Below are 12527 nucleotides of genomic sequence, written 5' to 3'. Positions count from 1 at the left end.
CAAAAAAAAAGATCAGAACAGTAAAGGGAGTGCCTTAAAAAATAATTAAACAATTAAGTTTAACAAGAGGCAATGTAATAAAACTATTAACGGCCACCGAATGCATTTAAATTGCTTATTTAGCGCAGAAAATGCGGGAGGCGTGGATACACACAGGATCCAATAACCATCAATGTCTGGCGAATGTCTGGGTGATGCCTTTGAAATTTGCTTTTCATATAAAAATAATTGTTATGCCCGGGAATAAAGTTTAAAGTGAAGAAGGGCAGAGAGCGAAAGGGAAAGGAGCCTCGCGGCGGGATATGCAGTTCAATAAACTGTGTAAAAAAGGCAAAAGCATACTTCAAGGCGCTGGCAGAAAAAATGAAATTGGAAATTGCATTTGTTTTTGTACATAAAGCTCTTTCGCTCTCTCCATTCTAGCCAATCGAAGAAAGCCATTATGCCATAGCACATTGAACGCACGATAAATAACGAGACCCAAAGTCCAGGGTCCTGCGTCCCGAAAGTCCAGTCAGTAGCAACAACAACAACAGCAAATACAATTTATTTGCAAATTGATATTTAAAGGTCAGAAGAGGGATATTTCTCTTATGTTTTTTTGGTCTTGGCCAAGAGCATTTCAGCTAATGGCTAAAAGCAAATGCAAAAAAATGCAAACATCAAGGATGAGTAGGAATTAAAATGACGGAGACGAGCAAAGGCTCTTCAACTGAAAGGGAATCTCTTGCCAAGGGACAAGGACATCAAAAACTTGGCACACGACTCTAGTCGCCGGGCATTAAAAGAAAAGTTTCTTGAACCCGCGAAAAGGAACGCAGCTTATCAAAAACATTTCGACATTTTGCGCCTAATGAAGTTATAACCCAGACACAAGCCACCCCGACCTCGACTAGATATGCAAAGCTCTTCTTTCCCATGTAAACTTTTCTACTTTTTTTTTGGTTCTATTTTATATATACTTTTATTTTGCAATTGTGTCGCGCATTTGAATTAAGTGCAAATGACATGAGATTTTACAAGGGGGGAAGGAAAACAATGCGAATAGCAGCTGCCTCTTAGGAGTTGCACCCCCTCATTTTCCCTGGACAAGCTTTTAAGCCACTTCACAGTTGTTGTGAGTGCAACGCTGGCTGCTCACTCTCTGCCTTTCCACAGGCTTTTCCCTTTGACTTGGCACTGGCACCCGGCAGCGGCGGGCACTCCTTTTGCTTGTTTTTCCCCCCGCAACGCTTCGGTGCAGTTTTCATTGTCTGGCTTGGTACTTTTTGAATTTATTGAAATGTTTGTTTGTCTGCCATGTTTGCTGTATAGTAGTTGTGTGTTGCCTGGGTTGTTGCTGCATTGTTGTTGGCGTTTCTGTGAATGCGCCCTCCCCAAACCCCATATTAATTCCGGCGAGGAGTCGGTGTGCTTCTTAGAATCCTGCACAGCTGCGCCTGGCGGTATGCAGTGTTATTCTTTCTGGAAAGATTTAGGAAATAGTAGTATAGGGTATGTTGGGTTTTGAGAAAAAGAGAGTGACAGAAAATATGAGTCTTATAGAGTATATTTTTTATCCTGAAAAATTATCGGGAATTACAGAAAACAATTTCTAGAGATTTAAAAGTGCTTAAAAAGGTTTTTTATATCTGGACATATTATTGCATACTTTTAAACGCCATTTTAAAAGATCTAAAACCGTCAGAAATATTGATTTTGATTAATTCTTTAATTTAAATGCCAATATATTAAACTTTAATTACGAATACATGTATTATAATTAAATATTATATTTTGAAATTTAAAAAAAAATTTAAAAAAGAAGGTATTTCAAATTCGAATCCTTCTATAATTTCCTGCTTTCTCCCCTAGCTTTGACTGCATTTTGTTGTCACAAAATATTATTACTCCATTTCATTTATAAAAGTGCCCGCGCCCCTTCCTGAGGATTTTCCCTCTGCCTCTCTGGTTGCAATTTCATTGTCAGTGTCTTGTTCTGCACTCTTGTACCGTCATAGAGTATATATAATAGTATTGTTGCCATTGTCGGTGGCTTGTTGTCATTGGCTTTAACTCCTAATCCACAGGTCACATCTGGCCCATTGATCAAAGTGTCTCGCTGGTAGACAGCAAACTTATTTCTGCTGCTTAAATTAAGCACCTAGCATCGCGCCACGCCCACGTAGCTGTCAGCTTTTCCCGATGACAATTTTCAAATTTATTCTGCCATTTCTTTTGTCTCTCTGGCAAATAGAAGAACGCCTACATAGGTTTTCTACAAACGTAGAAAATGTAGAGGAAAACGGGGAAAAACCATTTAAACAGCAGACAATTTTTCAATTTCCCCACACACACAGCACACAACGCACGCCCTGAGACAATTGACAATTGAGAATGATGGTCGGGTAAACAGTTTTTCCGGGTTAATAAAATAGTTTTTCTCCGCAGTAACGCCCACTGAACAGTAATGAGGATTTTTCCCTCTAAAAAAGGTAACCAAAAAAGGTGAAAAAGGGGGGCAAGAGGAGGAGAAAGGAGGCTCAACATGTGTGTTTGCTCACTGTCTGCACAAACACTCGGCGCGGGACAAAAACTCACAAAGGCGAATTGGAGAATATTAAGCAGTTTTATTAACTTTCGGGCATAAAGCTTAAAGGAAGCCAGCGGGCCAAGAGAGGAGTGGCAAATGGCAAATGGAGACATTTTTCTTTTGGGGGGAGGAGGGAAGAAAATTCTTGAAGTGAAATATTTATGGCTGGCATTTTTAATGGATTAACTAACAGCAGCGACTTCCTCCTACTCCATCCTCAAACTGGAAACAAATGCCATTTAATTTAATGTGTTTATGAAAAGCCAAGGCACTTTGAACCCGAAACTAACGAGAATTGAATTCGCATTGAATTGTAGTTTGCTGGTTCGGCCCATTGTCTGTCTTGGATTTTTCGGGGTGTGGCCGCCTTCTCTCCGCCGTGGAAGTGAAAAAGAAACCTTTTTGATTTGTGGCTCACAGAGTTTTTGGGCGTTTGTTGTTGTTGTTGTTGATATTTATGGCCGCGCGGAAAAGGAAGTGGTGCCTGATTTATGCCAAAGGAAATGACAACTCAATGGCTTCATTAGTGCTGTGTCCTCTTGGAGGTCCTGCTGCATACATTCGAGAGAGTGTGCTAGGTTAGGAGTTTATTGCACTTCGACTTTTGACTTTTACGGGGTCGTGTCTCGTGTACATGGAAAGTTTTGTTCTCTCCTAACAATAATCTCGAAATTCGGCAATAATAATTTCATGCTTATAATTTGCTGCTGCGGTTTTTGCCAAAAAACTTTGCACACGCCACTCTCATAAATTATGAAGAGCAGGACAGACACAGAGTCCTCAATCCTCCTCAATCCTTTGCGTCCTGTGAGTCCTGAGTTCATTCTCTTTTTCGGGGGCGCGAGTTCAACTGAATTGTGGAGAACTCGAGCTTGAGAAATTAGCAAATCGTCACGTAGCGAACATGAAGATGCGAAATATTTATGACAAGAAACAGAGAAATAAACTAAGGGGAGATTTTTAAAGAAATAATTTTTAGAAGGAATATTCAAGGATGTTACAAAAAAATTAATGTTAAAGTGGTGAGGTTACTTTTCTTGGTCTAAAAATTAATAATAATTTCGTTTTTTCTTTGTTCTTAATTGTTTTTTCCAAAATATAATTTTCTAAAATTTCTTTCCGTGCATTAAAAACCCAGAGAAAGCCCTGCCAGGACTGTGATGAAATGTACTACACATGTGCGTCTGCATTCCTTTATTATTTCTTGTATTTCTTTATTTTTTCTCCTTTTTTGGCCCTGTAAGAAAAGGCAATACAGGCGGCGGAGAGAAGCATTATTGCTGCAGTTGCCTCTCCTATCTGGGTTATACTGTTATCGTCCGTAATCCCAGACGAGCACAAGACTCACACCCAGGCCAGGATCAACATGGTCTCCTTGAGCAATCAACTTAATTGCTTTAGCAACTCACCCTTCCAACGAGGACGAGGACAGAGACTCAGACTCCGACTCCTTTGTTTAATGAGTGAAAATTGTGCCTCGTATCGCTTACCCAAGCAGGAGTGAATACCGAGTGCAAACATTCATTAATCGAATCTCTGTTGTTACGAGTTGATTTTATTGTTGCCAAGATTTATGAGCTGGTCCCCCCAAGAAGTTGGCAAACAAAACAGGCGAAAGACAATTGCAATGGGCCTGGGCCTTGGGCACCGTGCAAATATTAATTTGTTGATTATTTTAGCCAAGAGTTGTTGTTGCCGAGTGCTAGAAAGTGTCATCCTTTGCCTGGGTAAAAGTTCTTAGCAAATATTAGCACAAGTTTGCCAAAGGGGATTTAGGGGTTTATGTTTGGCCAACCAACTCCTCCTAATCCCCCTTCTCCTGCTCGCATATTAAAAGTGCATTAAACTTGCTCTACCAAAGAAAGACATTCCTCAGCTGCAATTGATTGGTTCTACGTGTCCTTTGGCCTTAATTTCGTTACACTCACTAAATTATTCACCTGTCCATATAATACTCTCTACACATATACAAAAATTCAAGTCTGAGTGCTGTTATTCCGTCTGGTCAGGTGCCGGTCGGACCATCACAAATTACCCAAAACAGAGTCACAAATATATATAGGTATGTATATGTATTCCCTCATCATTGGGTTAGTTGGCTTTGATTGGCGGCGATGGCCCCTGAAACTATTCCCACCTTAGCCATATTTCGTGGATCCTTTCAACACCTTTTTGCCTTTTTGACGGCTTTATTACCTCTACCACCCACCGCTGGAATATGCCAACTGGAGTGTGAGCTTCTCTGCCGCCGGCTCGCCATATTGATTATCGATTTGGGAATTGGCCTGGACTGCTAGCTGGCTGACTTAACTTGGCTTAGATGGTTACCTGGTTGTGGTCCTCTGTGTCCTCCTGTGTCCTGTGTGTGTGCATTCAATTTGGGCAACGTGTTAGCCACTTTGGCTTAGACAACGGAGAAGCAGCTCCTCGACTCTTGTTTTTTTTTTTTTTTTGTATTTCGTTTGTTGTGCCGGCACGTTTGGATTTTATGGTTCATTTGTTGGCGCTTAGACGCTGGCTGGTTGCTTCGTTTAGTCCCTCGGCAGACATATATTGGAAATGTTCATTGGACACACACCTCGCGGCAGTGGGAACACCATCACAGTGGTTCAGTGGCTCTTTATTAGAGGAGTAGATGTGGCGGGGTAACGAACTTTTGCTTATTTTGAATTTTAAATATTTTATTTTGGGGGTTTAGGAGTTGGGGGTTTTATGGGAGAATTATTTAAAGTTTTTTTAAATATAAGAATTGTAAAGTTCTTATAAGATTCTTACAAGGAATACCTTTAAATAATATATTATAATATTGAAAAATTACTTTTCCGGGAAGTTTAAATAGTTATACAAAATATTTTACCTTTAGGTTAAGTTAAGTTGCCTAGACTTGACGCTAATAATTTTTTTAAATTTTGTTTTCCAGATCGAGGACGAGGGCAACCATGGCAATGATGAGACCCGGCTCTTTATACTCTCCTCCCTGGCCCAATCCCAGATGAGCCGCGTGGCCTGCATTCTGTGCGAGGAGCCGCTGTTGGTGTTCGATCGTTATCCCCTGGTCGATGGCTCCTTTTTCCTCAGTCCCAAGCAGCATTCCAGCGGCTGCATTGAGGTGAGTAACGAATTTACACTGAGAAATATATAAGAAATTGTAAAAGAGGAGAAAACAGGATAATTTTTTTTAAATATTTTGAGTTCAAAAATGAAAATAAAAATTATGAAAGAAGCTGATTTTTTTATATATTGATCTCGTAAATTATATTTATAATATTTTATTAGATAAAAGATAATTTTTAGAAAATTTTAAAAATAGTTTTCAGTTTATCCTCATCATTTATAAAACGTCAAATGTGCTCACTCCAAACTCCCACTCGCGTGGCAACCTCTTTCCGCTTTCACTCGCCCACGTGGCCCCTAAAGAACTTTCAGCTGCAATTAGCGGGACGAGCTTGCAGAGAGCTCCACCTTGACTTGGTGGCTCCACCTTCCCATGTCTCTCCGTTTACCCCCACTCCCACTCCCACTGCCACCGCCACTCCCATTGGCTTTGGGATGTCTGCTGTCCCCGCAATTTATGACCCATTTAAGTCGTCGTAATTACGCCAGGGAAGAGTTGGAAAAACTGCACATTGCACATTTTGTATTTTGCATTTTGTCTGCACAGAAAGAAAAAAAAGAAAGAAAAAGGGGGAACTGCACGCACGACCTACGCTTTCATGGGCTTATTTTCCCTGCTTTCCCTGGCTGACAGGGTTCTGGGAGTGCAACTGCGACTGCTGCAACTCCTCTGTGGGCTTTAATTTAAGCCTGGATTTATAATTCATTGCCAGCTGCCGCTGCTGCTGCCTGCTCTTGGAATTGGCTCTTTTGTGCCTTTCTGGTGGGTCTCCTCCCTTTGACTTTGACTTGGACTCGGTCTGCTCTCTCCGGGCCTTTTTGTTCGTGGGCGGCGGCGGCTTCAGTCTCGTCTCTTGGACAAGTTTATGCATTTTGCATTTTATTTGAAATTATTATGTCGCGTCGCAATGGCAGGGCTCCTCCTAGCTGCAGTTAGTACCCCAGCTCTAGATCTTACTCCAGCTCCTACTCAAACTCCTGCTCCTGCTCCATCTCCCTTTGCCTTTTGTCAGGCATGCAAGAATGCGCTCAATTCTTTTGGTCTTTGAGCTCCTCCTCCTCTGCTCTATTCTTTGCCCTTTGACACAAGTGGAAAATCAGAAAGCTGATACCCTAACAAAAGGCAGTTTTATTTGCTTTAGGGAGTTTTTTTTTAAGGTTTTTTTGTAAGGGTATTTAACTAGGCAAAAATAAAAAGAATAAAAATCAACTTTGGCAGTTTCTTTGAATAAAAATTGTGGTGTTTGCTGTGGGTTTTATATGGATTTTCTTTATGCAAGAAAAACTAGTATTAAAAGGGGGAATTTGTGATAGTTAGTAAATATAAATAGGCAATTTTAAGACTTTTATAAGAAATATTTTAATTTAAGAATAGTTTTTTTATATAACAAACTTTGCTAGCCTCTTACCCTTACCCTTAAAAGTCTAAACTATAAACTTAAGGTTTGATTTTAATCGGAAATCTTTCCTTAACTGGAATATTTCTTAGTTGGAATAATTGTTTTATTTATTAAATTCTTAAACAAACTTTAACCTTATACTTAAAACACTGGAATACACTTTCAAAAAGTGTATTCCAGGGTCTTAGAATTTATACTTTTTCCTGCCATAATTTCTCATTGTTGGTGTGTGTATGTCTGAGACCCCGAGGCTCCTGCTTGAATTATGCGGCTGGTTCCTGCCCTCTTTTTATCCTTTTGTCTGCACCTTTTTCAACGCTTCCGCTTCTTCGACTACGTTTTTGCAGGTGAAATACGAGGGACGCACTCTCTACTTGACCTGTGTTTGCATGAGCTGCCTGGATGGAACCTCTAGCAATCGCATCATCAATTGCAGGTAAGGATCGCGCAGGAAAAGATGGAGGAGTTTTGGGGAAATGGGAAATGGACATTTGAATGATATATTCTCTTACCTCTTTACCTCTTTTCGATTTCCTACACACACAGATTCTGCAAGGAGCCTTGGGATGGCTCCAGTTTGGTCTTGGGCACCATGTATGCTTATGATATCTTTGCGGCCATGCCCTGTTGCGCCGAGCGGTTCAAGGTGAGTTTTTAAAACCTGAAAATTCATTTTATATTAGAGAAAAAATATAAAAAATAAAGTTTATAAAATATAAAATATTTGTAAAGCTCTTGGGATACTTAAAAGTCCAAAATGGTAAAAGTTTTGATATTTTTTACACACTTAAATTTGTATTTAATACACTATAAACCATAAATTCCCTTAATTTTTACTTTTACTTTAATTTCACCCTCTATTTCCCCTTCTCTACTCCAATTTCAGTGCAATAACTGCTTCAAGATGCTTATGCATCCGCAGCAGCGTCTTAGCTTCTACAGTGACTACTCGCATGGTGTGACCTGTCCGTATTGCAACACCCAGGACACGCACTTTGTGAAGCCTCTGAGCTTCTGCTATGCCAAGAACCCCGTGCCGATTCCATCGACGCGGTTGCCAACGCTCGCATAACATGAGGCCCCGTTGGAGTCGCCAGTGGGTACAGCAACAGGCGCCACAGCCATTCAGGCGCCAAGTGCCCAGGGCGCTTCAACGGCCTCCGGATCCGGAACAGCATCGAGCGGATCCAGCTCCAAGCAGTCCAAGCAGCAGTTGTACAATGCAGCCATTGATTATTCGGCGCCGCTGCAGCAGCAAATAAATCCGGACTTGATAGGAGCACATCCACATGCCCAGCAACATCAGCAGCAAGGGCGACAGCAGCAGCAGCAACAGCAGCAGCAGCAGCCAGCACAGCAGCAACATCAGACTCAGCAGCAACATCAGCCACAACAGCAGCATCAATCACAGCAGCAGCCACATCAGCCTGTGGCCGCCACTTTCCAGCGAAATAACTACCAACAGCAGGCCAATAAAACCATAAACATGATGGCCATGGCAGATGCGATGAGCAAGTATCAACAGCAACAGCAACAGCAACAGCAGCAGCAGCAAAGACAACTTGCAACACAGAAAGTACCTGGACCAGGGCCAGGACTCGAGAGCCTTCTACTGACCAACACAACAGCAAATAGCATCAGCAGCAGCAGCAGTATTAGTAACTTAATCATTAGCCATAATTCAGCAGCAGCCAGCAATCTTGGCGGCAACAACAACAACAACAAGATGCAGTCCAATTGGGGACAAAGCGATGCCATTTCGGCCCTGTGGGGCTGCTCCAGCAGCAGCAGTGGCTGCTCTTCTGGAAGCGGATCACAGCCCTCGCTCAGTCCCACCGTAAGCAATCATGGCAACGACACCTCCAAGATGATGTTGTGGAATAGCCAAGGAGCAGCGGCTACACTCAGGGATCAACAACAACAGCAGCAGCAGCATAATCAACAGCAACAGCAGCCACATCATCAACAGTCGCATCAGCCGCATGCCGCCTCGCCGACAGCCTCGCTGACCAGTTCCAGTTCCTCCTCCAATGGATGGAGCGGTGCCTCGCATTATGGCAAACCGAATATCTGGGAGCTGCCGGGTCAGCAGGCAGCCGTGGCCAGAACCAATCTAAACAGTCACGACATCTTCACCGATCTCCTGTGCAACCTGAATATCAATCAGGATCAGCAGGCCAAAACCGATACCTCTGATGTCAGCTCGAATTCCTCCTCCTCGGCGGGTGAGCTACTCGAGGCGGCCAATATCTGGGGACGACCGCTGTATGGCAATCAGCTGTTCCAGGAGGCGGAAGTGGCCAATGGCGGGGGCGCCGCTTGTATGCAGCTGTTCAACGATTATCTCAACATGAACTAGGATCGCAATTTGTTATTTTTAGCTAAAATTTAACAACAACAAGAAGAGCCCCGAGAGCAGGAAAGAAGTGTTTAGTTTTTAAAATCATTTGATTTTTTATGTACAAGCCACACACACCCACAAAACACACACACATCAACAACAACAACAGTAACACCGAGAGAAAACAATGCAAAACTAAAAACAAATTTCTTGTTATTTTTTTGTTGAGTTTTTTTTTTATTTAGAATTTTTTTTTATTTACACTCACCCAACTACACCTATCTACCCCAAAAAAAAAGGAAAGCAAAACAAAAGCAATGATTTTTTTTATTCCTTAAATCAAATTTTTTTATACATTTTACCAAAAAAAAAACAAGAAAAACCAAGCGAAATGTAAAAGCAAAAAAAAAAAGTAGAAGGTAGTAAGGACGAAAGAAACATTTACATCACGACGAGGGAAACACTTTTATTTAGCATAAATTGAAGGCAGGGCATTATAAATTGTTTAAACAAATCATGATAATTGCTGTGCTGCTCAATAACACACAAAAAAAAGAAAGGAAACGAAAAGCAAAAGGGAGATAAAGATGATACAGAGTAGAAGTAGGAGAAGACGAGTAAAGCGAGATAAATGGGAAAAACATACGAAACATTTGCTACAATTTAATAAAAAAAAAAACGTAAAATTAAACATAAACCCTAAATTTAACAAAAAACAAACAACAACAACCTAAACGATAAGTTGCACATCTTTACCTAAGCGATTGGTAATTAATTCCTAGTTTTTAGTAAGCAAAACACACACAAAAAACACAAACTCTAGGCCGTTTAAGTTTCTCTCTTCACATACACACACCCTACACACAGTTCAGTTAGGTCCTCCGAAAAAAACAACACCCACAAACAGCAGCCAGAGGCGGCACATGCAACCCCTTCTAGTGTTTCCCTTCGGTATTTCAAGCAGTCTTTGACCCTCGCCCACGACCCCCCACTCACTCTCTATGTTGTAAGTCCTAAAAAAAACAAAGAAAAATATATAAAAAAAAAAAAATTAAAGTATAAAAAACATATAGAACTTTCGGCGCAGCGTGATCATTAATTAGTAAGCTTAAGGTTTAGGTTATAGATCTTCGATCTTCGTGTATGTAGGTACGTCTTAGGGTTCTTTCAAAGCAGAGCAGCCGTATGTGATGGATCTCTAAAATGGTGGCGAGTCCTTGGCACTCCTCACTGTCGTTTTAGGCTTAGTAGGTTTTAAGATCGATTTTTCTAAATTTTTAATAAAAATGGTATGCAAGCAAAACATCCAAACAATTTATATAGAGCGGTTCAATGTTTCCTGTTTTTTGTGTTTATATATTCCGTGCATTGAAAAGTCACCAAATTCCCTGAGAAAAAATCCCTGCCCCCCCTTTACTTCCCTTGAAAAATTCAGAACCTTTGTGAAATTTCAATTGAATTGAAAATAAAATTTTGGTCCCCCTTTCTGTGTATGTTTAGGCCTTCTAAACTTTAAATTTTGATCAGCAAAAATCTGTGTTTCAATAAGGCTTTTCCCTATTTGGTTTTTTTTTTCCGTATTTTCTTGTATCTGTGAAGTTTTTGATCAAATTGAAAATAAAAACCCCCTTGATATTCATCTGTGAAAGAGAGTTTAGGCCACCTAAATTCTAAATTTTCTAAATTTTAATTTCTTCTCTCAAAATCTGTGAAGTTTTTTAATAAAATTGAAAGTAAAAACCCAAATTTAAAGATCCCCTTCTGTGAAAATCAGTTTAGGCCAGCTAAACCCTGAAACCAAACACCAAAAACTGTGTTAAATTTTCCAGCTTCTGTTCTTTTATTTTTGGTATTTAAAAATGTGAACATTTTAATGAAATTAAAAGTAAAATCCTTGTCTTGTCTGTGTAAAATTTTAATAAAATTGAAAATAAAGCCCCCTTTGATAAATCCCCATCTGTGAAAAGCAGTTTAGGCCACCTGAACCTTAAAACCAATCACTAGAAACTGTGTTAGATTTTCCACTTTCTGTTTTCCTGATTTTCCATTTTAAAATTCTGTGAAAATTTTAATGAAATTAAAAGTAAAATCCTTGTCTTTTCTCTGTGAAACTTTGAATAAAATTGAAAATAAAACCCCCTTTGATATATTTCCATCTGTGAAATGCAGTTAAGGCTACCTAAAACTGTGCTAAAATTTGCTCCTTCTGTTTTCCTAATTTCCCAATTTTGAACCTTGTGAAATTTTAATAAAATTAAAACTAAAATCCCCTGATATTCTATCCTGTGAAAAGTGTTTAACCCGAAAAAAGACCAGCAGAAACTGTGTTAGATTTCCCCCAATCCCCCTATCGCGTTCGCTACGAACCCTAAAGCTTAGAACCCTGTAAGTTTCGTCAAATCATCTGTGAGAAGAGTGTTTGGATTTTCCCCCAATTGGTTTTCTTCTTTCGAAAAAATAATTATTAGTGGGGAAAACCCAAAACTCATTTAACCAACTTCACTGTGAGTGTTCGAAACGAACGAAATTTTTATAAAAAATTCTAAAAACTAAACCCTGATCCAAATTGTGACTAGGCCAGGCCCCTCTCCCTCGTGAAAACCCGTTTGCAAACAAACATTTTCAGAAAATGTCTAAAACCCCCCCCGAGACCAAAATTGCCTCTATGAAGACAGCCAAAACTGTGAACCCCGATATTTGCTCAGCCCCTGTGAACATTGAAAATGTATTTTTTGTATTCCTGTGAATTGCTGTTCGGTAGGAACAAATTTTTCAGAAAAATTTAAAAACCCCAAAAACCGAAAGCAACTGTGAATGCGTTTAGAGTATAAGCGAGTTTGTCTTTCTTTCAGTTTTTCGTTTATTTTTAACTGGATTTCTGTGTTTTTGATCGATGCATTGCATGGAATTTTTGTGGGAATAAAATTAAAAATAAAAACCCTTTTCGAATATCTGTGAATGCTGTCCCAAAACCCTTGAAAATTATCCCTTTTTACCCCATATTTGGTGACTTTTGGTGAGGGTTTTAACTGCTTGAAATACCTACTTTTTGAGGGATTTACGAGGACTGCCTGTGCTGCCTTTTCTTTTCAATTAAAAA

At 40.0% G+C, this 12527-nt stretch overlaps 2 protein-coding genes across 2 annotated transcripts in view; both read left to right on the top strand.

Annotated features, from left to right (window-relative positions):
- Nucleotides 1–9991, top strand: part of LOC108073711 (hdc homolog, cell cycle regulator) — a 93612-nt gene extending 83621 nt beyond the window's left edge. The window contains exons 3-6 of the mRNA XM_017165446.3: nt 5493–5681; nt 7434–7522; nt 7633–7732; nt 7973–9991. Of these exons, the coding sequence (XP_017020935.1) occupies nt 5493–5681; nt 7434–7522; nt 7633–7732; nt 7973–8158 (564 nt within the window). The 3' untranslated portion in view covers nt 8159–9991. The remainder of the gene's footprint in view (nt 1–5492; nt 5682–7433; nt 7523–7632; nt 7733–7972) is intronic.
- Nucleotides 8160–9445, top strand: LOC138928736 (headcase protein-like). Its single transcript, XM_070286264.1, has 2 exons — nt 8160–8169; nt 8262–9445. Exons 1-2 carry the CDS (start codon nt 8160–8162, stop codon nt 9443–9445), a joined length of 1194 nt encoding a protein of 397 aa, XP_070142365.1.
- Nucleotides 9992–12527: the final 2536 nt, after the last annotated feature.

Source organism: Drosophila kikkawai, chromosome 3R (genome assembly GCF_030179895.1).
Source record: "Drosophila kikkawai strain 14028-0561.14 chromosome 3R, DkikHiC1v2, whole genome shotgun sequence".
NCBI classification, from domain to species: Eukaryota; Metazoa; Arthropoda; class Insecta; order Diptera; family Drosophilidae; genus Drosophila; species Drosophila kikkawai.
The sequence above is the reverse complement of the archived record's forward strand: the minus strand, read 5'-3'. Positions and strand labels throughout refer to the sequence as shown.